Source organism: Syzygium oleosum, unplaced genomic scaffold (genome assembly GCF_021117445.2).
Source record: "Syzygium oleosum isolate NSW1041296 unplaced genomic scaffold, Sole_v2.1 Sole_v2.32, whole genome shotgun sequence".
Lineage (NCBI taxonomy): Eukaryota > Viridiplantae > Streptophyta > Magnoliopsida > Myrtales > Myrtaceae > Syzygium > Syzygium oleosum.
In genome coordinates, this window is record NW_026607516.1 from 3,214,823 (window position 1) to 3,237,965 (window position 23,143).

Genomic DNA, 23,143 nt, shown 5'->3' on the forward strand with positions numbered 1-23,143 from the left:
CTTCCGTGTTCGCCGTCCGTATGTCGCCAAGTTGAGTTATCATTTACGCTTCTGCTGCCGTGGTCGCCGTCCGTATCTCCTCGTCAAGTTGAGATATCATCAAACCAGTTACGTCCTTCTTCACTGGGTCGATGATTTGAACGTCACCGTGTTGGAAACGCAAAGACGCACTCACAGATGACTTTAGAAAAGTTGACATACGGGGGGTGTCCATCCACGAACTTTCTCCTGAAAGCAGACATTTTGAAGTCTCTCTCTACTGCTCCACGAACTCTCTCTCTCTCTCGTTAAAGCTCTTCCTCCTTTTTGTTGTTTCGCCTTCTTATGGGAAGACCCTGCTGAATTTTCATGATATTTGGACTTTTCTTCTGATGGAGCAGAGCCGAATATTCATGTCCATTCACCACGCGCATGAGCGGACAATTCTCTACGGTTTCATATAAGACCCTGCGGTCGCGCTCTCTTCCTCCTCTTCCCCACTCTGTTTTCCCGCCATTGATGGGAAGCAGAGAAAGCTCGTAAGAAGGGACGGAGGTTGGTAAAAGTAATCGCTGAGGCAAAAGCAACGGAGTTTTTGAAACTGGGGAGGTGGGTTTTTTGTTTGGTCCTTTTTGTTCACGGATAAGAATTGAGACGCCAGGCTTCTTTTGTTGTCTTCGCAGCGTCGTGTTCGAACCTGTTTCATCACATCGCAGCTTTTGTATTTTGATGGTAGTCGTGTCATAGGATGGATTTCCTCCATATTCTCCCGAGTTTCTGTCGCTGGGCCTATCTGTCTGAGAGGCTGAAGGAAATTGTTGTTAGAAACTCTTTACAACGTTCAAAGCGTGCCAGCCATAATTGTTTCACTTATGCTTCAGATGTACTGTACCAGATTGTTTTGCTTATTTTAGTTTTGATGGTATGCTTGCACTTGTTGGTTGTAGTAATTCAATAATCAGTTTTCGGAGAGCCTCATGTGGTTTCATTGACTGCAGGGCTTAATCTTCGATACCGATAGGTGTTAACAGAGTTGACTGAGTTCGAGGAGAGACTGCAAACTCTATCAGCGGAAGAACATGGATTTCGGGAAAGCCAAATTCGTGAGGTTAGTCGTCCTCTGGATGATCTGCTTAGTGGTGTTTGTTATTACTCCTGTCTATGTCGTATGCTTGCATTTCACTCTTATCATTTTCGGCCTCTTACCTGAGTTATGTCGGAAGATAGAACTTGTGCTCATGAAAATTGAACAATCACGAGCATTACCCATCTCTATAATTCTGAGTTGCTTGTTCTTTGGGTTGCCATTGTAAAGAAACATAGTCGTGGATAGTTGTCTGTACTTTCACTTTGTGATGTTACAGTTTGTAACCTACAAGCGGTTTTGATGCCTTTGTCGTTTCAAATTCTAACAAGCTCTACGAGAAGTTGATTTCATCTCCTCCTTGTGTATATCGTTTGGTCAGGTTCAAAGAATGCAATTCTGAGCAATCGTGGAACTCGGAGCATCAATATGCTGCTAGACACGGGGTTCGACCAACCAAATTTAGAATAATTGGGAACGAACTTTTAGATGGATTTCAGAGAGGACATGAGAGTTTTTGCGAAAAGATCAAAAGCTTGAGAATGCGATTGAGCTCCTCGCTCGTATCCGATAGATCGACTAAAGCTAAAAAGTATCACCCCGAGAAGAAAATTCTTGATCCGCAAGGGCCATTTCTTCAAAAGTGGAACAAGATATTCTTGATCTTGTGTGTTTTCGCGCTGGCTTTGGACCCGCTGTTTTTCTACATCCCCGTGATTGACGTTAAAAAGTGCCTTGATTCAGACCACAGAATGGGGATCATTGCATGCCTCCTTCGAACTGTATTCGATGCGTTTTACATTTTCCACATAATCCTCCAATTCCGTACCGGGTTCATAGCCCCTTCTTCAAGAGTGTTCGGAAGAGGGGAGTTAATCGATGATCCATCAGCTGTATCACGAAGATACTTATCGTCGTACTTCTTCCTTGATATCCTAGCAATTCTTCCGATCCCGCAGGTATGAAACCGTACCCTGATTCCATTTAATTTCTCCAGTGAAACGTAGTTTGGAGCATTATCCAAGTTATTATTAGTCCTTCACTTTACAGACCCTTTATTCGATCGGCAGGTCGTCGTATTTGTTATCATTCCCACAATCCATGGGTCAGTTCCTTTAATGACAAAGGAGTGGCTGAAGTTCATCATTTATGGCCAATATGTACCGAGAATTATGAGGATCTATCCACTGTACAAGGAAGTGACAAGAACATCTGGAATACTTCATGAAACAGCCTGGGCTGGGGCTGCCTTCAATCTTCTGCTTTACATGTTAGCCAGTCACGTAAGTTTCTATTTCAAGTTTTATATCTTTCGTTTTCTGAACCTTTTTTCAATCAGTTTAATTTGTGCCGGAACTGTCATGTTATTTTTGGAATTACCAGGTATTTGGAGCTTTTTGGTACTTATTCTCGATCGATCAAGAAATCAGGTGCTGGCACAAGGAGTGTCGAAGACTAGGATTTAACTCTTCAATTTTATACTGCAGCAGTGGGCAGAAAAACAATACTTTTCTTTACACTGCTTGTCCTCTGGTTGAACCCGATGACATTAAGAATTCGACAGTGTTCAACTTTGGAATATTCAACGATGCCCTCCAGTCTGGCGTGGTGGAGACAAAAGACTTTCCAAAGAAGTTATTCTACTGCTTTTGGTGGGGATTGCGCAATCTTAGGTACGTTTAACTTCATTGCGGCTTTCCTCCCTGATTAAGAGGACTAGCTTCTAAAGTCACCCTTTGTGCAGCTCTTTGGGTCAAAACCTAAAAACAAGCACCTTTGAGGGGGAGATTGTCTTTGCTGTCAGCATAGCTATAGCCGGCTTGGTCTTGTTTTCATTGCTCATCGGCAATATGCAGGTATTCTACGATCCAGCTCCAGTTCGGTTATTCTTCCCTACTAGGACATTGAATGACATTGAACTCGCAGTGATCCTGGAGCCCACTTTTGCAAAATGATTGAATTTGAGAACTCAATACATAAGATTGAGAACTTAAGCAAGAACATGAAATTAAGAACCTCAGTGGGTGCGTCGAACTAAAATTCCCAGAAAAACCATGTTGTTGTCACAGAAATATCTACAGTCCACCACAGTTAGAGTAGAGGAGATGAGAGTGAAGAGGCGAGATGCAGAGCAATGGATGTCGCACCGTATGCTTCCAGAGGGTTTGAAGGACCGAATTAGGCGGTACGAACAGTACAAATGGCAAGAGACGAGAGGTGTCGAGGAAGAATCTTTGATCAGGAACCTCCCTAAAGATCTCCGTCGAGACATAAAGCGTCACCTTTGCCTGGACCTTCTAATGAGAGTGAGTATTCTTTCGACTTTCTCTGTCTGTTGACACAATTGGACCTTTCCGATGCTGAACATGAAATATTGATCAAAAGTTTTAGACGCTTTGCCTGACTTATGGTTTCTTTCAGGTGCCCATGTTTGAGAAAATGGATGAACAATTGCTGGACGCAATGTGCGATCGCCTCAAGCCAGTCCTGTACACAGAGAAGAGCTCAATTGCACGTGAGGGGGACCCAGTCGACGAGATGCTCTTCGTCATACGAGGCAGGTTAGTGACCATGACCACAAATGGTGGAAGAACAGGATTCTTCAACTCAGTCTATTTAAAGGCAGGTGATTTCTGTGGAGAGGAATTGCTTACTTGGGCATTGGATCCAAATTCCTCCTCCAATCTTCCCACCTCAACGAGAACCGTAGAAGCTATTACAGAGGTAGAAGCCTTCGCGTTCACTGCCTATGACCTGAAGTCTGTGGCCTCTCAATTTCGGCGTCTTCACAGCAAGCAGCTCCAACATACTTTCAGGCAAAGCTCGAAACTCACCTTTCTCTCTGTGGTATCCTGTTCATTGTTTTTCTACACAGGTCCAAAGATTGCCTCCAGCCATGCATATTCGCAGAACTTTCCTTTCCATTGTACGGAACTTACATAATTATATAAAGAAGGAAGGGTTTGGTAATATTTTTCGGATATATTTGCATTCAGGCTCTACTCGCAACAATGGAGAACATGGGGAGCTTGCTTTATACAAGCCGCTTGGCGCCGATACTGCAAGAGGAAGCACGATAAGGATTTGCGTGATGCAGAAGACAGGTTACACGATGCTTTAGCAAAGGATGGTGGCGCTTCGCCAAGCCTTGCTGCTACTTTATATGCATCAAGATTCGCAGCCAAAGCATTGAGTAATTTAAGGAAAAGTGGTAGCTCAAAGACGCCACAGAGGTTACCTCCGCTCATGCCTCAAAAGCCAGCTGAACCTGATTTCACAGCCAGTGGCAGTTACTAAAGATTCTTCCTACTCTTTAGCTCAATTATGGCATAGTTAGAGATGTTTCTACATGGATGTGATATGCAAATAGATAACTTAGCAATATGATGTTGTGTCTTGATCTCGGTAAATGACTCAGACCTTGCTGTAAAATACCATACCTCACCTCGAGAAAAGAGAGATTTTCTTGCATGCCCTCTATTACCGTGATGTTTAGCTGAGTTCTGTCATGTCAAAGCAGCTTAATTGAGTTGCATACCAAATCGCAGACTTATCGAACCAACACTGGAGCGCAGTAGTCACTTCCCTAAAGTCTTTGAAAATGTCCATAATTTACTATTGACTTCCATTCCAATATCAATATGATGTTACAAGGCAGTGATATAATCGGGTTGACCACCTTATCAAGTTTATCACACTATCGAGAGCATTAGAGATGACAAGTTATTGAAGATTCCCAGGCAGCAATTTAAACAGGCAAGAACCCCGAGGGATGCGAATGATTGTTTCTGAAGAATTCACGCAAACCGACCCCATTGTACCATCTGCAAGCAAAGTGCATTTCAATTTAAATAAGATGATGCTTCCTTTAGCCCCAAAAAGAACATTGCATGCCCTTTGTGTGCTTATTACATTTAAAACAATGGTAGCTCAATAAAATATTCACCTCAGGAATGCAAAATTCTGCTGAAGCAATATTCGTGGAACATAAAGCATTCAACTATGTTTCTTAGCACGCTTGCGCTCGGGTCAAAAGAATCTAAGAGAAGATTGATTCCAAGTTCAATTAATTAACCTGAAAAATGAACAATTATAAGCTTTGTAGAGATTGCGAAAAGTTCAATAGATTTCTCCACACGCATGGAGAATGAACTTAGACTATTTCAAGCTAACCCATATTGACTTAGAAGAACAGCTCAAACACCAAATCACATAAATGACCAAGGAAATTTCTTATCATCATCAAATTCTCCTTCCAAACTTTTTACAATAACACTCGGGTGAAATGGCTCATCATTGTTCTAGATAAGAGTCACAACAATTTTACTTGACTCAGTTGACGATACACACTACACAGCAAACTGAAAATAATCAAGAAATTTCATTTTGTCTCGCTAAGTAAGAATTTGTCAGAAAACAAATTGCCTTGGGGTGGGGACTACAACAAAATTAGAGTCCTGTCATCGAGTAACGGGCTAAAGGACAAAGTTACACCTGGCAAATAAATGCTTCACTGAGCAGATAACTTATATGTCACACCTATCTTAGTTTTGTTCCGTTGCCTCCATCTTTTTCTCTTGAGCTAGGGGCTTGAGAGAGTTGCTGTGATGCAGGAATAGGTGAAACCGGTATCTCGGGAACTTTCAGTAATTTCTTGACCCCTGGCTGTTGTACAACTGCAACAAGTGGAAATAGACACAATGTCATTGCAACGAAGAATAAGATCCCATGATTTGACAACTCCGAACCTCAAGACCAGCCTACAAAATATATGAAATGCATACTTAAGTGCTGCAAGTTAACCGATCTTGTCTAATGTGAAATGTATTTTCAGTCTACATATTCAATAATGCTAGATGAACATCTACCGTCACTTTTGTCGTTTCGGCATGATTAATGCCAATTTAGTGCATTCAGAAGGTCAACACTTGCCATACACTATTTGGGCTCTTCACCGTCTGGAAGCTTAGCACAGCAGTGGAACGGGGAGAGCAATCTATATATGAAGCCAGAAGACAATACCGTCACATTTATTTGTCCTATTCGATTTTTATTAAATGAGACATTTTCTATGCCAACTTCGGATATCGCCAACTTCGGATATGAAATATCAAAACTGAAACCAAGTCCCTACCTTGCATCCAACATAGGGTTCTAATTGGAGCTTTTCAAGAATAAGTGGTGACTAATTTCACAAGGACAAGGAACATGAAAGAAGCATATCAATTGTATACCCAGAAGCTTTGGAAAGCAGTCCCCACATATGAATATTCACCAAGTTTGCAACTTATTCTCTTAAGGCAATTCTAAAAGTGGAGTACTGTTGGACCTCTTGCATTCTCATATCTCTTCTTTTTGAAGGTGACGATATAAAAGTGAATGCCGCAGTTAGAAGAACTGACCTAACCCAAATGCGAGGGAGAATAGGTTGGAGGTAAGCCAATAGCCAAACATCGCCTGCAATTGAGAAAGGAAAAGGAGAACTTTTAAATAAAGTCAAAATCTGAGACCAGAAGAAAGGAAAGAAGAAAGTAAAATTAACCATCAATATACTGATCAGCAAGAACGAACAGCTAGAAATACAAGCAACCAGTTAGAACTATCAGAAAGAAAATCATGATTCATGTGATAGATGCAGAACATAATTTGACAATACTTGGCAAGTAGGTGTTCATTATTCAAGCCATATAGGTCATTGTATACTTAGTATTGAAGCTAAACATGAAGTCTTCCCTTGCATCGTGAACCCCTCACTCCCCTCATTAGATTACCCCAAAAACAAAAATCAAAGATTACTGTTATCATCAATTCATCTGCTATATGCTTGAGCAGTCTCAGATTTGCATTCAGGTGAACAAAAGACTATTGATATGGGCAGGACCATGAAAACATAGTCCTAGGCATAATACCTTTGGGAAACACATCATAACTGGAATTGAGAGAACAGTAAGGATCCTAAAGAATATTTTCAGGGTACCAGCCACAGCGGTTCCCTCGAGTCCTTCTTCCAAGTGGAACTGATAAAAGAAAAGTTTAGTTCTGTCAGTCTATCAGACAGAAATCTATGCATGCAAGCAAAAGAAAGAACAAAAGTATAATCTTCAAGTGAAATTCCAGGTGCTAGCTGAGAGGTGGGGTCAACGCACATTGGATCAACATACAAGCTAAGTGAATAGCTCATAGATTCTAAAGACTTTATACTACCTCGTTAGATAATATGATCCATGATCTTTAGCTTTGCCGAACTTAAGTAAACAACATTGAAATGCTAACCTCCACAGCAATCCAGAAGGTCAGAGCTGTCAGGGTTGGTAGGATGTAAAGGCTATCTGGAGTAGCCAGATTGACAAACCAGAGAGTTCCACCAGTTTCAAAAGACGGAATTTTTTCAGCCATGTTTCTTATCTACATAGATCAAGTCAGTGCAGGAGCCTTGTAAACATCAATTGCAAATCAAATATCTCGCACATACAGCGTGAACTGAGGCTTGAATCTTACAGCAAAGAAAAAACTAATGAAGATGGGACCTCGAATCAGGATTCCTTTCAGAGGAGTGAATGGACTGATGCCATATCTGCAAAGACCAAGGTCACAATCAGAAAATTCTAAGGCAAATTCATGACAGGAAAAAGCCTTTAATGGGGACAAACTAGCAAATCCCCTTAGAACCAGAAGTTTAGATTCGCACCACACACTCTCTCTCTCTCTCTCTCTCTCTCTCTCTCTCTCTCTCATCACAAGGAAAGTTCCATCTCTTTCTCCCCCAGCTTTTTTTGTACATAAAAGACTGAGCTCATGCTCTTTCCTATGGCTAATTAACTTTATTTTTCACTGCTTCTGTCCTCATCCTTTTCTTGTGTCCGGACCAGTCAGCTTCATCATGCTTCCAATTAAAGCCATAACAGAGTTCAATCGCTCAACTTCATTTTTGCAAGTGATGACAATGAGAATCGAAAGCTTGTCCACTCTGTTCAACTACCACTTTAACTAATGTATGTATAATTATATAACACCCAAATAAACTCCACACACCATTAATAATCGAAACACAAAATTTACCAGAGGAAGATTAATTGACTTACAGATTGTCTAAACAGAAAAAGGAAAAGCTTACTCTTTGAATAATGATGTGAAACTTTGCAGGTACTTGGACGCAGCATCAGGAGCATTTGCCTGCAGAGTCAAAATACAGGCACAAGGTGACTAAGGTCATTCACTTGTAGAATATTTAATATTCTATGCACCAAAAAGTAGTGAGTTTTCACAGTTGATAATTAAGATGACCAGACATCAGAAGATGAGCTCAATGAGAGAGCTACGTCCGCTACTCGAGATGATGAATTAGAAATTCTAGATTAAAAAGGCATCTTTACTTTAAGAGATTGTTTGCTGTGCCAGCCAATGTTTTGAAGAGCAATCAAGCAATTGCTATTGTTGGAGCATCTCAGTGACTAGCAGTCAACAGCATAGCAGACCATGTCTCAATAAACATCAAGTAGAAATTCACAATCATTTTCAGGATAGCTTCTGATGCTCCAACTTCTAGCAAACAGTATAATGAACTGCAATACAGACAACAACTCACCGTCTCCCTCAATGTTCGATTCAACTCTTCCACGCGCGGTCTCATTAACTGCATAACACCAATTACTCATCATTTATACAAATAGGAGGGCCAAAGTTTGAGAAGCTCCAGATGTTACTGCCAAATGTAAGTTGAGATCATCTAGAAACAGAAGTACACACCTAGCAAACTATCCAACTCAAAAGCTAAAAGAGAAGCAGATAATCACTATCCCTTGAGCACCAGAAGAAAAATAACTAGAGTGGATGAAGTAATGGTAGTAAGAACCTCTAAAGTAGGCCCCATCCGTTCTTCTTCTTCTTCTTCTTCTCTCTCTCTCTCTCTCTCTCTCTCTCTCTCTCTCTCAAAAGCTAAAAGAGAAGCAGATAATCACTATCCCTTGAGCACCAGAAGAAAAATAACAAGAGCGGATGAAGTAATGGTAGTAAGAACCTCTAAAGTAGGCCCCATCCGTTCTACTACTTCTTCTCCAAGATCTTTTTCTTTATCACTTTCAGAAGCAAGCAAAACTCCCTCCCTCCCTCCCTACTACTTCTTCTCCAAAATCTTTTTCTTTATCACTTTCAGAAGCAAGCAAAGGAATCATCAATAAGCCAACCTGCTGTTGGGAAGGCTTTTAGGCATCCTGTGACTTCATCAAAGCCAGAATTGGCGGTGCTTTGCTCAGTAAAGCCAAGATCTTTTTCTTTATCACTTTCAGAAGCAAGCAAACATGCCTCTTAAATATTAGACCGGAACTTACATTGGCGACTAGAAAGTTTGACATGTTGAACATAGGAATATTAAAGAAGAGCAAAATATGATTTTTTTCGTAACTTTGCATGTCAGGATTCATTCCAAGTAGAGCTCTCCCCTTATTGTTTATAAGTTCAAAGGCTTAAATCTTCATGTTCCACTCTTTCTATGATATTATCCAAATGTATCGTATAGAGATTCTCTAGTTCACGTTTACACACTGCAATTACATAAAAGGTGATTTGATGAAATTCGCATAATGTTAATTCGACTATTCCACATTGAAGTTATATTTCAATATTTTTAGGTCTTACATTTCAACATATTTAGGTCGCAAGAATCGTCCAACCGTAAGTTAAGTATGTTGCACCATGACATGAAATGACAAAAACAATTATGGAGAGGCACATGATCATTGTACTACCTCTTCTAACATTAAGTAAATTGAAGCACCATGTGGTTTAGTAAAACAACAAAAAAAGCTGCTAATCTGAAATGGTAGGGATAAGGCATCATTGGCAAGAGTTCTTCAATACAAGTTGTCAATAATCGATTTTAAAGCCAAAAAATTGATAATAAGAATTATAATTATCTTTGTATTGGCTATTAGACTAAAATGAAATACATGAAGTATATAAAAATTCCAAATGCCTAACACAACAGGGCTTGAAAATTACACTGAGTTTTGCAGTAGAGCGCATTTGATTTATTTGAAGTGGAACTGTCGCTCCTCTGATTAATACAGTTGTCAAAACTATAGATGCCCACCTGATTCAAGGGAAACAAGTGAAAAGATATTCTTGAGGCAACATTTTCATTTTGGTGATAGGTAGGTGGTAACTTAAACCAGCTTTTGCCTATCATGCATTAACATTCACTTCTTTGATCCATTTCCACACCAGAAAAAGAACATGTCTTAAATTACTTAAGCAAAGCACACGAAACTGCTTATCTTGAAATAAAAAGTAAACTCCTGTATATGGTTTACCTTAGACAACACTTGATTTAGCAACATCAACCTGGTTTTTGGCGGATCAGATGAAAATATCACATGTAGATCTTGCGAACCAAGTATCCATGCAGAAGCATAGTGGACCAGTGGTAGCTTAGAAGCATGATAGCTAAATTAAGCATCAGTGACTAAGCCTGAGCCAGTCACTCATTGATCAGCAGCAAAGAACCACACTAGGCATCGAAACAATGAGGAAACAAAATTGTCATGATGGCTAAAGATGCCATACCAATTCAAGCCGGTAAACGAATGCAATGCACCGATCAGGTACTCAATTCCGGCAACAGGGTAAGAAGAGTCTGCCGCAGCAAGTGCCACCTCGCTCATAGCAGAAGATTGGGAAGTGACCACATCCATCACCATCTCGGGGGTTGCTTCCCTAACAGAGTCATCAATCTTAAACGAGCTGTCGTCTCCACTTGCATTAGACATATATCTACACAGAGAGGAGCTGATCCCAGGAGGCGGCACGAACAACAAACCCCGTCTCCCCATTGATTGAGGGCTGAGAAGATTCCTTGACCCCGAAGAAGCACGGGGCGATGAGTTGATCAAAGTAGATTGAGACAAATAATCCCTTTCCGGCGAACAGCAAATTGGTTCATCGTGGTTGTCATGGTGAATGGGAAAGAATGACGGACGGAGCCTTCTGGCAATTGAGGTTCCGGTGGCAGACAAACTGCGCCTACAAGCCATCTCCTTCTACTTCATCAATCAAGAAATTTCTCTCCTTTTGTATTTTGGTCTGAACACCAAGCAGTAATGTTTAGTCAATGCGAATCACTGGACAGATGAAAGAACGAATTTTTGGTGCAGCCATGTCTCATTCACGAAGTTATATTCAACGTAAAGCGAGCTAATTGGTCTCATCAGACAACTAAAGATCACAGCGAAAGATAACTCAAAAGGGTATCGAGAAAAATGGAAGCACAATAAAGGGGCGCGCCAGTTCGGCTCAAGTTTCAATTCCAAAGGAAAAGACGAACCTCGAATCTGCGGTTCTTGATTTCATCAGCGGCCGAACACTAAGGAAAAGCAAATAAAAGCGGCACAAAGCAAACTTGAAGACTTGAAAGTGGTCGACGGCGACGACGAGAGCGCGCATGAAAGTCGACGCCTTTGAGCAGTTCGCGGACGGCCAAATCGAGATCAAGCTTCATTCATGCCGCCACTGCTCAGAGCTAAGCAGTGAAGTCCTGAGTTCCTCCGCTCACCGAAAGCCCGATACGCAAATGTGTTGCACCGTTTCCACGCAAGATCTACTTTTTTATTTTCTTACTCTCTGTTTTTGGTGTTTCCTTTTTCAGGCAGAGGCTCTCTATTTTAGATTATTTAGAGATTCTATCCTACTTGAAAAATGAGCAGTATCGATCTGCCAAATTGGCCTCTCAACCGATTAACATTTAAGAAAAGTTTGTCACATTACTTGGTAAGTTGGTCTTAATAAAACTAGGTTTATTCTTTTAAAATAAAGTGCATAATCAGCTCAATTTCACTCGCTTAATATCGATATCTTTGTATTCAACGTTATTATTGCCCGTTGTTCATAAATTTACCTTTTTTCTTTGTTACTTTCTAATAATAAATATGGAAGATACCCATTTTAGCAAGCTCAAGCTCGGGTCATAAGCACCTCACTGGACGGCCAACACGATGCGAGTTCAATCGACCGACATGCTACGTAAACAAATTTTAAGCACATTAGAGAGTGAACTCGCACTAAATTGGAGCCTATCCATGTAGCCCCAAAAGTAGGGGGTCGAAACCCAGCTAACACAATCAGGTCAAAATGGCAGATTGTCCTTTCAGATGGTAGTCACAACCTAGTTTGCATCGACTCGTTGAAACACGAAGCACAGTGAGAAGATTAGATTACTCATATATCTCGCTTATTCTTGTTCATCCTTTCTTGCCTTCTTCATCTTTATCTTTGGACATCTCATTCTCTGGCGGAGAACTGAAGTTGGAGAATGCTTTCCTGCCAACACTCGTTGGGGGCTCTGTTTTCCCAGCATCATCTCGTCGAAACACTGAAAACAGGGAGAAATGTTGCTCCCAACCAGAAGCAGGTGAAAAAACCAGAATCATTTTGTTGAGACCCCGACATATTCGTATATGGACTGTACCTGCTATCAATGGTCAAAATGTACTTTTGAGTATGATGACCACAACTCTCTCGAGCGACTATGAACTATAATAGTAACAATGAGTCTTGAGAGTTCTGTTTTCTCTCTTTTTTTGATAAAAAAAAAAAAACTCACGCAATTTTTTGACTGCCTCACTAGATATGTTCCTCAGCCGAGAGCAAGAGGATAGGTTGGAAGATTATATATTCGAAATTATGGTCGAATTTGCAGTTACTTGCAGTATTATTGTCCTGGGTTGTATACTCAAACGCGTAGGATGATTTCGTATCTTGAGGGGGAAGGGAAACGAAAAGCGACTATCATCAATGCAAATCGCAAAGATTGAGACATTATTCTGACTTGATTAATGGGTCACTCTGATCTTTAGAATTATATCAAGACATCGCATTCAAGATGATTGCCCGCAGGCGAAGGCCTTGCAGTACAGATTCACCCGTGCGAAGTTCTAAAGTATCCTTTACTCCAAGAGTCTTTGGCTTCTACCGCAGCTGAAATAATATCTTGGATATCAGAAGTACATGTCAATAGATCCACGATTCGATTATGGCCCTGCATCCAAACACAAACGCATTTTTTGGAAAATTAGACGGATTTATATTGTGAATTTTACGGGGTAAATCCAGTCAGTAATAACGTGACAAGTGCGTAAAATTCATGTCTTTTCAATTCATCACACATGGGGTGGGCAAGTATTACTTGGAGCAGTCGGTTTTGCTGTCGATGGGAGGAAGAGTCATGGAGGCACCACAATTCTGAGGCAGGACTGAGATGAGCTTGGGCTGATACTCAACATTAGCCAAAGCTTCCTTGACGCACCCGCATATGGCTTGTCGATCGCCTTTGCTCTTGGCCTTGTTGCTCATGTCCACCACGCCAGTGCAGCAACTCTGCGATGGAGTTGAGCCCTCGCCTCTCAAGAACGGCAAGCAAGGCAACAGTTCTACCACCACAGTGATGCACGGAGGCACTAATGGTGATGGTGATGGCGGTGGTGTTGGTGGATCAGTGAAGGCCGGCTTTGGGTGTGCTAATAATGACGGTGATGGTGGTGGAATTGGTGGTGTAGATAATTCATGACCGAAGGCTGACTTCGAGAATACGGGGACTGTTGTTAATATGAGGAAGCTGAGTAAGTGAGTCTGCATTGCCTGATCTCCTACCCTGGTTTGATTGAACAGACTTGCAATACGAGAGTATGATATCTTGATTCGAGGCAGGTTTGATGCTTTTGAGTTGAGGATAGAACACTACTTGTACTGAGTTCTATATATATTTCTGCTGGGATGGTTGTAATCCATTTTGGTGTTCATGTTTTAGGTCATGCACATTTCATGGTTCCTAAAATCCCTTCAGCTTCACGCGTCATCTGAAGAAGTTGTGAGCAGTTAGCATGAGCATGTCAATGATGGTCAAGATCGCATGAGCAGTCATATTTGCGTGTCAGCAAAAGGTCCATTCATCTCCTTACAGGATTTTGAGAAAAATAAGGCGGTGCATTGAGCTATATTTAGCCTTAAATATAGACAAGTATGATCATTGTAAGGGGAGAGCATGAGACTCTTTTAAGTAATTTCATTTTTAGAAGATGAGAACTGAATTCTCTTTCTACACAAGCGATCTCGGAAAGTCAATGAATAAACTGCAAATGCGAGGGTCGAAATATGGAGGTTCTCACAAGAGTGTGTCGTGTGGCTTTGCCTGTTAAAGTCAATTGTTCTAAATTCCAGCAAGATTTGCGCCTGCATTTTGTTATTTGGAAGAAAGCATGGACTCAATGTATTCTGTAAGCAGATGCACAGTTTATGTTCTTGAGAAAAAACACCCGGAATCAAATCTTTTCTTCAAAATAATTTGTGTGGTTAAGAGGATTGACCCTGTAAGTTTAAAGAAAGTTGAAAGAAGAAAAATGGCCGTAAGCTATGGAGGTTTTGCACCAGTACAGCGAGAAAAAGTTAGAGATCCATCAAGTATCATCAGGAGGGACCGGTGACGCAGAGTTCCTGCAAACCGGACACATACTGCTTATCTTGAGCCATTCATCGATGCACTCTGCATGGAAGCAGTGTGTACACTTGGGTATGCACCTTAGGATCTCTTTGGGCCGGTACTCAGCCAAGCATATCGGGCAAATATTGTCATTGGGTCCTGAAAGGCGAAGACTCTCACCAAGTACTATCTTTGTGAAAGATTCGATGGTGGATTCGTCCAGGCCAACCGTCACAATGCTCGGTTGTGGGGTCACCGCGGCTGGATCGATGCTCTGCAGCGAGTTGCTAGCCCTGTTACTGCCTAGTCTTCGGTCCGTGCAGCAAATGAAGACCCCGATCCCGATGGAGCTAATGATAGCTGGCAAAGCAACTGTGAGGCATATAATCCTGAAAATCAGGAGACCCTTGCTTGTTCGATCTGAAAGCAGAAACCATTGAAGACAGAAGGCATAAATGTTGGTGAACATAAGAAGCATGGTGGTTTGAGAGTCTAATTGGAGGGTTGACTATGGGCCTCATAGAGAAGAAGTCAATTAACAATACAATCGAATTGATAGCTGTGCAATCCTGTACAGCAAGGAAATGACGTCTCAGAGCTCGTTTTTTAATTCTCTAATATGGTTGACAATGCGTGCGATAGCCATCACTGCTTATAATCTATGGGAAGAGGAAAATTCCTAGAATACTTAAAATAGCTCTCTCGAGTTTGAAGTCTATTACCACCACAGAGATATGGGATTGTTTATTGTGAAGTGTCCTAATCAATACAAAATGGAGTTGCAGGAAACTATACAGCTGTGTGTTCACCAGGTCTAGGACCATTGTACTGGGTCCGCCAAGAATATCCCGACCCGTCTAAGTGAGGCAATGACAGTCAGATGAAATTTTCAACAAAACTTCGTAGCATCATATGGTTAAGAAGTTGGATGAAGTTAACAGGTCATGACTCCGAGGATCTAAAAGAAAACCGTCACCTGTAGCTGGGATGCTGAAACAACCGATGTTCTGACTGCCATTGCTCGCAAATCCACACATGCCACCCTTCATCTCACAATCTATGCAGTCAGGCGTAAACCAGGAGAGCAGAAGATCCTGATTCAGGTAATCTGAAGGGCCCTGATCATATTGAACGGGCCAAGACAGCGGGATTGGTCGACTGACCATTATGCTGCAGACCGCGGCCATAGTCTTCACGAAGCTCTCATCCGAAGATGCAAGAACGGTGCGAGTACTGTTACTGAGGCACGCAATGGCCGAGTACGTGAGCTTCATCGGACAGTCAAGGAACGTGTAGTTCTCATAATAACTGGCCGAAAATGGAGAATCCGAAAGATTCAGCTGAAGAAGTCGTTTAGGGAGGCAATCCCCTGGATCATAGAGCTGTATCTGCTGCATGGGAAAATTTATCTCGCGGACAAAGAATTCACCGGAATGACGAAGTCTCAGGATTGTTGTTCCTCGGCCGTCGCAACTTAACTTGAAGCCCGGGTACCCGCAGCTCTCGGGTTGCTGACTGCTTTCCAAACAGAAGGGAAACCGAATTGGGATGCTGCTGCCACCGCCGCAAGCCGTGACCGAGCAATTCTGTGCGGCGGTTCTGCTCTGGAAGAGGAAGAGAACAAAGAGATTGACTAAGATGTACATGATTCTGAAGGGACTTGCCTTAAGAATGAAACAGGCATATATGCAAATATAAGTTGCTTGTTATCAAGTTCAACACCCTATTAATATATATTACCATTACTAAAGTCAAACTTCATGGCGAGTTTTTTTTTTTTTGGTCGGAAAAAAAATAAGTCAAACTTCATGGCGAGTTGTCTTGGTCCTGCATCAAAGCAAACCTCTATAAAATATTCCCAACAGGATCCGATTCCCAAGGTGACGACGTTTGCCCAGAAGCCAGAGCTTAAAAACCGACAAGAGGTTTGCTAGGAAATATCTTTTCCATCAGAATGTTGAGAACAATTTCGTCGATATCGGAGAATGCCCGTACAAAAAGTCTGCAAAAGACAAAGGGCTGATTCCCTCGGAGAAAATTTCAAATCAATATCCAAAGTGAGGTCATTTTCTCAAAAAAAAATTCAAAATAGATATAGTGTCAAATAAGAGCCTGAAATGTCCAATCAGTTTCAAATAAGGATCTGAAGTACCCAATTAATCTCAAGTAAGGGCCTGAGTTCGTCGGCCGGTCAAATGTTCACCGTCCAGCAAGCACGTGACTATTTCGACGATCGGAATAAGGACAGTTTCGTCTTTTACTTTTTAAATTTTTTTGTTTCTTTTTTCCTTTTTCTGTTTTTTTCTTTTCCTTTTCATTTTTTTTTCCTCTCTTCCCTCCGCTCATCATGACCGAGCCGTTGAGTCTGGGAATTAGGCAAAAGAAAAAAAGAAATGTACGTAAGCGGTTTCCTCGTCGAAAACGAACAACATAGATTTGCATGTCCAGGTCTTGGGCCTTTCCGGCCCGACCCGACTATCCTGGATTGACCGGACAAACCCGTCCAGCATAAACCCTCCTGAAAACCCTAGCTGGCTTTCGTTCTTTACAGGGCTGACCATGTCTGCTTTCCTGGCAATGGTAGCTTAGCTTAGCTTAGAGGAAAAGTGCGAAATTTCTCCACTTTTCCTCAAAGTTCTTCCTCCAATTGGAAAAAACAAAAGGGGTGTTTTTTTGGGGGCTCTTCTTGGCCGTTTTGGTGCATGATGGTTTGTTGGGTTGTGGCTTAATGTACCAGAGCGGCTCTCTGTTTCATGGAATTCAGCAGAGGGAGCTGATGAAAGCATTTCTTATATGTCAATATCACTTTCATGGTGGTTCTGGGTTTGTAGCAGTTGGTCCATTCTTAGCTGATTTTTCGCGCATAGGTTACAATTTGCACGGGTTCAAGATTCCTCATAAAAACCAGTCTTTTGCATTTGCTCAAACAGTCTCTTGTTTGTGGAGGAGATACTGCTTATGCTCTGTCTGGGAATCGGTGATCAGTCATTAGTCATGCCTGCATTCTGGTTTGTGTGTTGATTGTTTGATGTTGGGACTTGGATGTGATGTTTGAAAGTAAAAGGTCTGAGCAGGACTATTTTTGCCTAGCTAATTCCAAAATTAAGAGGGCCCCAGTCCTTGCTCAAGTTGTGGCATTGCGACTCTCGCAACCTCTTGTACATTGATCTGGCCATGCTTGGCATCCTTTTGTTGAGTATGGTCGTGGGTTGATTATAAAGGCGTGGGTTGCATTCTAATATTGAATGCTTACCTAGACTTCTCCCGACATGATTCGCATACTCCTGCATTGATCAGAATCCTCGTACTGATCCTTCGTCCCTTGTTTACGCGCATTCTGTCTGTTCCTTGTGGCATTTATTCAAGTCCGATGCATTCAATGTAGCTTAAAGGACGAATGTGGGTGACTAGTGAATTCGATACGTTTCTACGAGTCTGAACAATATGTCTGACAAGGTGTCTTCTTAGAGATAATTCAGCTTATGAAGTTTGCAGGGTGGTCATTAAGCTGTTGTGTTGATCAAGGTTCTTTCTAATGACGCTCATCTGCCTAATCTGTTTGATGTGCAGGTCAAAATAGAAAGGTAGCTTTGTGATTCGACCGATTCCTATTAAGTGGCAGCTGCAGCTGTATTTGTTGCATTGCTGCACTATAAGTTGAATGCCCCTTCAGGTTGCCATAGCACAGCAAATCTGTTGTTTTCTTTTACAATCATGTAAATCGACATTGTAGTAGACCGTCACACACTTGTGGATCTGAATTATCTAGTCAATGTAAGTTTTATGTATACAGCAATTGTAAATGAAGTCCGTCTTGTAAGTTGTTGCTGAAGGAGCAAAATTCGTGTATTCAGTTTGAGAGCTAGTTTCGTTTATTTTTATCATAACTTGTGGGTTTCTCTTGTACGATCGCATCCCTTCTTGCCTTTCCCTGTACTTTTTTTATTTCTTTGGCTTGTCTGAAAATAAAATGAAGCTACATTGCTCATGAATAAACAAAGCAACACAATTGGTGTAAGCCTGGTAGTGAAAAAATGGGCATAAGCAAAGAGATGAGGATCATTCTTGTCATGCTTTTGCAAAGTGAAGTTTTAGCATTGAAAAGTACGGATTCTTATTTACAATTTATTACGGCGAGTGCATTCCATTCTGTTATTGTTGGTTATATCGTTTACCCCCTGATTCATGGTAAAAACGGAAGTATATGTCTACTTATACAGGCTATGTGAGTTGTGTATGAACTTTGTACCACTCTGCCTTTCCGAATCTTCCTCCTTCCAATCAAGCAACTTTTAAATGAAACTTGAACTCAGAAAAACTCATACGTTCATACCCTATTCTTTTTTCCCTTTTTCACGACGATGCATCTGTTCTCAAACACATCCGAAAATCAAATAGGTAAGAAAATGAATGTAATACCTGCACACTCCGCACCACGAGAAAAAAAAAAGCACCAAAACTTTACATACATATTCTGATACTAGAAGAAGTCACTAAAGAGGAGAAGCAGATTGCACACCCTGAAGAGCTTGCAAGAGGAAGCTGAAGCTGAAATGGTATGCTTTCTGATGAGCAACACCCGCACATTCAGAAACATATTGGGACATCCTTGCAGGAGAAAATTGGCATCGGCTTGTGGGTAGGTCTATAGTTCACTTCCTATCTGTGTGATGGCGGCCTCACTTCTGAGCTTTCTCATGATATTTATCAATGCAAAATTTGAGTTTGGTCAGTGTCACCCTATTTCAAATAATTCATATGTAACTTAACAACAGTCAATTAGTAATATAAATAGAAGCCAAGGACGGACCTTTATTTGGCAATGCTTCTTCAATGGGATTCATCTGGAAGGCAGAAGGCACGTCAAGTCTCGTTGAATTTCTTCTTTTCATCCGAAACAAGACTTCTAGAACGATAACTGCTGCTATAACCAAGCTGACTAGAAACCCATATCCTATCTTCCATTCATTCCCTGCATGCCCTGCTTCTGTCCCCAGCACAATGTTTATTGCTCCAAAGAAGAGGGTAAGTCTTCCTACCCAGCTGTGGTACCAATTCCAGTACCTTCGAATCTTGGCATCCTTGTCCGGCCTCAAAAAGAACGCCAATATCTGAAAATAGAATAACACATTCAGATTAGTAAGCACCATAATTTCCAAATGTAGTTATCCGATGAGACACTTCATATCGACTCCTTATGATCTATTGGGTCTTTTCATTGTCATGCAGGACTTGTCAAATTCATCACAATCAGCTGGATAGAGCAACCTTTCTTCCAATGGCGTAGTTTTTGTTATAGGTAACCAAATGGCAGCAAGTATTTGGTTATAGAAGCCACATTCACTGGGCAAATTTGCCAAGTGATGGGGTATCAAATTTTGGAGGCATGAATCATGATCTCAAACTCAGCGCGTTTTCAGAATTTAATATGATCAAGTTAAGCGAACCTGAAGAATAGTTAGCACAAGAACAAAAATCCCAATTCCTCTGTGGTTTGGTATGTCAGGATGAACTTCATTGTAGAGTTGCAGTCCGACTACTACAGCTGCTAGCCCGATGATAAACCCAATGAACTGTGTCATTGTATGAATGTAATACCACTGGGGATCCTTGTGCCTGAAGTATCTGGCAATTATAGCCCCAATGGGAAGGATTAGACCCCATCCAATTAGGGCCAATGCCCCATGGGTTCTCTTTCTCTCCCTCACATATTTTGCTCCTGGTGACGTTGAACCTGCACAGAGTAAAAATGCAGTCACTGATCTGGCTGAAAGAAAAAAACATTAATGCCTTTTGTGCCGTAGCAGCTGATCCTGAATAAAGCAACAGATGGTAATTATAAACTGAATGGTGATTAACTCAAAATTAACATTATATGTTTGGAAAGACAACATTAGCTAGTTCAGATGATATATATTGATTGCTTCATCAAAGATGTTTACTCCTTCACCACCCTCAGTCAAAGCAATAAGATGAAAGACTCCAAAGCTGAAATTGGTGTTGCAATATTCAAAATGGAAAGAGCATAATCAAGGGAGGATAAGAGATCTAGTAGAGTGCCATGAACCTGCTACAAAGTCGACATAGATTGCTGTTTTATCGACATGATGAGTAAGTCGGTGATGCTTCGGATATGCAGTTCCAAAAGCCAAAATGACTGGTTGTCTGGCAAGAGGTTTGCTCAATTTCAGCTGAAAAGCCACGTAAATTCTAGAGGAGTGGAGTGCAACAGCTGCTGGAACTCCACTGAGTGGCAATTCACCTTTGCCTGGTATAACTTTAGAGGCAACAGTACCTTGCAGGTAGTACTGCATGATTTTTGGTTGGCCTTTTCTGTTGAACCATCCAACCATTGCACTAGAGCCAACCATCAACCCATCCTTGGAGAAACCAATTCCAACCCATCCCGTGGTGTATACAGCAGATAACACAATGGTCATAGTGCCATCTTCACTCTGGTAATGCTGTGGCAAATGAGAATTTTAGTCAGCAAGGGGTGGTTCTGCTATGGTGAAAATGGATCTAGCTCTGATGTTTCTCAGCAAATATAATTGTTTTCTTTTGGTCATGCTTCAGTACCTTTCGATTTAATTCTTCTATCTACTAGCTGCCACTATCAAGTGCAAGTTCATGCCTTCCTATGAGTTTTAGCAGGACTTCTCTGTTCCTTCAACAGGAAACTAGTACTAGAACTCTGTCAAATTGGAACATGCCTTCAAGGATAGCTTGTAGGCCGATGCATCCAGACAATTCTTGAAACTAGAAGATTTAGGAAAATGGCAAATAATTATGACTTGCTAGTTCTTAACTTAGAGACCCGTTAACAATGCTTAAGAAATACCAATTATGCGGGTGTTTGATTGCAATCCGTGGCTTATGGCATCCAGTCTAATCTGACTAAACAAGCAGAAAAAATCTACCGTGTCAATTGCCAAGAAATTTACTCAAGGTCCGTCCCCCAGCTTAACTGCTCAACTCCAAAAAGAAACTAAATACAGAAATTTACTTTCGGTTCAGACATTATAAAACAAACTAGTACAAGGTCCCATCGAACTGAGGCAACTATGTCTCTTTTTTTCCTGAAAAATAAGTGCCTCTGCGTCCATAAGAAGCTAATTCGGCTCAGTTATCTTAAATAGAAAAAAGAGAATGACAGCAGCTATCTACTCTACCACCAATAAACACCCTGAAGAGCTTCCAGACATTGCCTCATTACAGGCCAAACAAGATTGAAAAATGCAAAGTCCCGTCAAAGAAATTTCACCGATGTGGTTAAAGTTAAAGTTAACTCACTCTCAGAACAAAAGTATTCCAAACGGTCATGCAGATCAGTTTGGATTGGGAAATGTTACTGTACGGTGGAGGAAGCAAGACTGAGAGATCGGTCCTGCACTCTTCTGATCCTTCCTCATTTGATCCAGCGCCATCAGCCACTGCAAACATTTCATGTTCCAGCACAAAAATGAGGACGCATAGCCTGAAAATGAACCTCGCAAGTAAGACCCAAGATCCAAAACCTGCCATTAAAGCACTGTGCAGCTGAAACTAGATCTAAGGTTTCTAGAAAAGAGAGAAACCAGATCAAAGATCAAGAAGTGTGATCGTAGAATGTGAAGGAACTATTGGCGGTTGAGAGGTATCGGTCTCTTGTATGTGAAGCTTAGGGAGAGGGGTGGGTGGCAAAGATGGTGGTTAGTAATCATGTTTCCCTCCAAATTTTGGAGGGCTACTAACTACCCAACGGTAATGGGCTTGCTTAATCTTTCCGTCAGTAGGTCATTTTTTGCACAAACTTGTGGGAAAGATCAAATTTTTCCACACAAGGTACATAATATGTCCTTCGACTCACTTTAACAATGTTATTACCATTTTATGCTACTTCTAGTCCAATTTTGGAAATTTATCTTCTTATGGGGTTTTGTGGGAAATAAAAATTGAACGTTAATGCTACCCTATAAGTTTAGCCAATAAAGGAGAACTTCACCATGCAATAGACTTGTTTTTTGTTTGTAACCCATAGTTACTTCTCAATCGTAGAACCTAGGATAATTATCCAAAAAGTCTTAAACCTATTGCACTTTTGCCAATTCAATCATAAGCCTTTCAATTTTATCAATTGAGTCCTAAACCTTTTCACTTCTTACTAATTGAGTCTATCCAGCCTATTTTGGTCGGAAATCGCTGACGTGGATGTCAGTTGGCCACATGGCGCTGACATGGATATTTTAAAATAATATTTTAATAATTTTCTAAATTTTAATGGTTTTTTTTCCCTTTCCTCTGTTTTTTTTTTTTTTTGGAAAATTCGACATCCACGTCAGCGATTTCCAACCAAAATTGGCCGAATAGACTCAATTGGCAAGAAGTAAAAAGGTTTAGGACTCAATTAGCAAAATTGAAAGGTTTATGACTGAATTGGCAAAAGTGCAATAAGTTTAGGACATTTTAGATAATTTTCCTGTAGAACCCGGCTACTCTATAAGAACCGATATCTCAACCTCCTTCTCTTCTCAGTGGTATGTGTATTTAAACGTGTTCTTATTGTTAAGGCAGATACCGTAGCGAGGGATCATGTATGCTAACACTAGGAAGAGAGCATGCAAGAGGCTACCTCT

The 23,143-nt window shown here is 41.1% G+C and overlaps 5 protein-coding genes across 10 annotated transcripts; 1 reads left to right on the plus strand and 4 right to left on the minus strand.

Annotated features, from left to right (window-relative positions):
* The first annotated feature begins 236 nt into the window (after nt 1-236).
* Nucleotides 237-4,534, plus strand: LOC115686986 (cyclic nucleotide-gated ion channel 1-like). 3 transcript variants are annotated; one of them, XM_030612434.2, is made up of 9 exons: nt 237-588; nt 978-1,087; nt 1,446-2,022; nt 2,134-2,346; nt 2,447-2,736; nt 2,808-2,919; nt 3,133-3,369; nt 3,485-3,879; nt 4,060-4,534. In XM_030612434.2, exons 2-9 carry the CDS (start codon nt 1,059-1,061, stop codon nt 4,358-4,360), a joined length of 2,154 nt encoding a protein of 717 aa, XP_030468294.2. In that variant the 5' UTR covers nt 237-588; nt 978-1,058; the 3' UTR covers nt 4,361-4,534. The 3 variants fall into 3 exon arrangements, with proteins under 3 accessions (XP_030468294.2, XP_056160458.1, XP_056160457.1); XM_056304483.1 differs by lacking the exon at nt 237-588 and adding an exon at nt 663-901; XM_056304482.1 differs by lacking the exon at nt 237-588 and adding an exon at nt 663-862.
* Nucleotides 4,535-4,657: 123 nt separating this feature from the next.
* Nucleotides 4,658-11,694, minus strand: LOC115686988 (mitochondrial inner membrane protein OXA1-like). Of its 3 annotated transcripts, XM_030612438.2 has the most exons (11): nt 11,382-11,694; nt 10,625-11,140; nt 10,061-10,151; nt 8,649-8,696; nt 8,178-8,236; nt 7,562-7,637; nt 7,337-7,468; nt 6,973-7,080; nt 6,466-6,520; nt 5,603-5,739; nt 4,658-4,887 (listed from the first exon to the last, which is right to left on the minus strand). In XM_030612438.2, exons 2-10 carry the CDS (start codon nt 11,089-11,091, stop codon nt 5,603-5,605), a joined length of 1,173 nt encoding a protein of 390 aa, XP_030468298.2. In that variant the 5' UTR covers nt 11,092-11,140; nt 11,382-11,694; the 3' UTR covers nt 4,658-4,887. The 3 variants fall into 3 exon arrangements, with proteins under 3 accessions (XP_030468298.2, XP_030468296.2, XP_056160459.1); XM_030612436.2 differs by lacking the exon at nt 4,658-4,887 and having other exon boundaries at nt 5,428-5,739; nt 10,625-11,178; XM_056304484.1 differs by lacking the exons at nt 4,658-4,887; nt 6,973-7,080 and having other exon boundaries at nt 5,428-5,739; nt 11,382-11,693.
* Nucleotides 11,695-12,844: 1,150 nt separating this feature from the next.
* On the minus strand, nt 12,845-13,769 carry LOC115687005 (non-specific lipid-transfer protein-like). Its single transcript, XM_030612467.2, has 2 exons — nt 13,239-13,769; nt 12,845-13,091 (listed from the first exon to the last, which is right to left on the minus strand). Exons 1-2 carry the CDS (start codon nt 13,685-13,687, stop codon nt 13,064-13,066), a joined length of 477 nt encoding a protein of 158 aa, XP_030468327.2. The 5' UTR covers nt 13,688-13,769; the 3' UTR covers nt 12,845-13,063.
* Nucleotides 13,770-14,234: 465 nt separating this feature from the next.
* LOC115686975 (putative RING-H2 finger protein ATL21A) lies at nt 14,235-16,174 on the minus strand. Its single transcript, XM_030612419.2, has 2 exons — nt 15,505-16,174; nt 14,235-14,948 (listed from the first exon to the last, which is right to left on the minus strand). The coding sequence occupies exons 1-2, from the start codon at nt 16,172-16,174 to the stop codon at nt 14,506-14,508; spliced, it is 1,113 nt and encodes a 370-aa protein (XP_030468279.2). The 3' UTR covers nt 14,235-14,505.
* A 2,663-nt stretch (nt 16,175-18,837) lies between these two features.
* On the minus strand, nt 18,838-22,188 carry LOC115686974 (cytochrome b561 and DOMON domain-containing protein At3g61750). Of its 2 annotated transcripts, none has more exons than XM_056304474.1 (5): nt 21,822-22,188; nt 20,596-20,992; nt 19,976-20,262; nt 19,339-19,639; nt 18,838-19,218 (listed from the first exon to the last, which is right to left on the minus strand). In XM_056304474.1, exons 1-5 carry the CDS (start codon nt 22,050-22,052, stop codon nt 19,208-19,210), a joined length of 1,227 nt encoding a protein of 408 aa, XP_056160449.1. In that variant the 5' UTR covers nt 22,053-22,188; the 3' UTR covers nt 18,838-19,207. The 2 variants fall into 2 exon arrangements, with proteins under 2 accessions (XP_056160449.1, XP_030468276.1); XM_030612416.2 differs by having other exon boundaries at nt 18,838-19,213; nt 21,822-22,183.
* Between the last annotated feature and the right edge of the window lie 955 nt (nt 22,189-23,143).

Coding starts and splice junctions, on each gene's coding strand:
- LOC115686986 (XM_030612434.2), top strand. CDS start 1,059: ATGGATTTCGGGAAAGCCAAATTCGTGAG. Junction 2,023..2,133: donor CAATTCTTCCGATCCCGCAG/GTATGAAACCGT, acceptor TTCGATCGGCAG/GTCGTCGTATTTGTTATCAT. Junction 2,920..3,132: donor TGCTCATCGGCAATATGCAG/GTATTCTACGAT, acceptor TTGTTGTCACAG/AAATATCTACAGTCCACCAC.
- LOC115686975 (XM_030612419.2), bottom strand. CDS start 16,174: ATGTACATCTTAGTCAATCTCTTTGTTCTCTTCCTCTTCCAGAGCAGA. Junction 14,949..15,504: donor TTTCAGCATCCCAGCTACAG/GTGACGGTTTTC, acceptor TTCTGCTTTCAG/ATCGAACAAGCAAGGGTCTC.
- LOC115687005 (XM_030612467.2), bottom strand. CDS start 13,687: ATGCAGACTCACTTACTCAGCTTCCTCATATTAACAACAGTCCCCGTA. Junction 13,092..13,238: donor AGCAAAACCGACTGCTCCAA/GTAATACTTGCC, acceptor GTTTGGATGCAG/GGCCATAATCGAATCGTGGA.
- LOC115686988 (XM_030612438.2), bottom strand. CDS start 11,091: ATGGCTTGTAGGCGCAGTTTGTCTGCCACCGGAACCTCAATTGCCAGA. Junction 7,638..8,177: donor TTCACATCATTATTCAAAGA/GTAAGCTTTTCC, acceptor TGGTCTTTGCAG/ATATGGCATCAGTCCATTCA. Junction 7,081..7,336: donor CCTTCTGGATTGCTGTGGAG/GTTAGCATTTCA, acceptor TTCTTTTATCAG/TTCCACTTGGAAGAAGGACT.
- LOC115686974 (XM_030612416.2), bottom strand. CDS start 22,052: ATGGCAGGTTTTGGATCTTGGGTCTTACTTGCGAGGTTCATTTTCAGG. Junction 20,993..21,821: donor GGAATACTTTTGTTCTGAGA/GTGAGTTAACTT, acceptor CATTTGCCACAG/CATTACCAGAGTGAAGATGG. Junction 20,263..20,595: donor CTATGTCGACTTTGTAGCAG/GTTCATGGCACT, acceptor TACTCTGTGCAG/GTTCAACGTCACCAGGAGCA.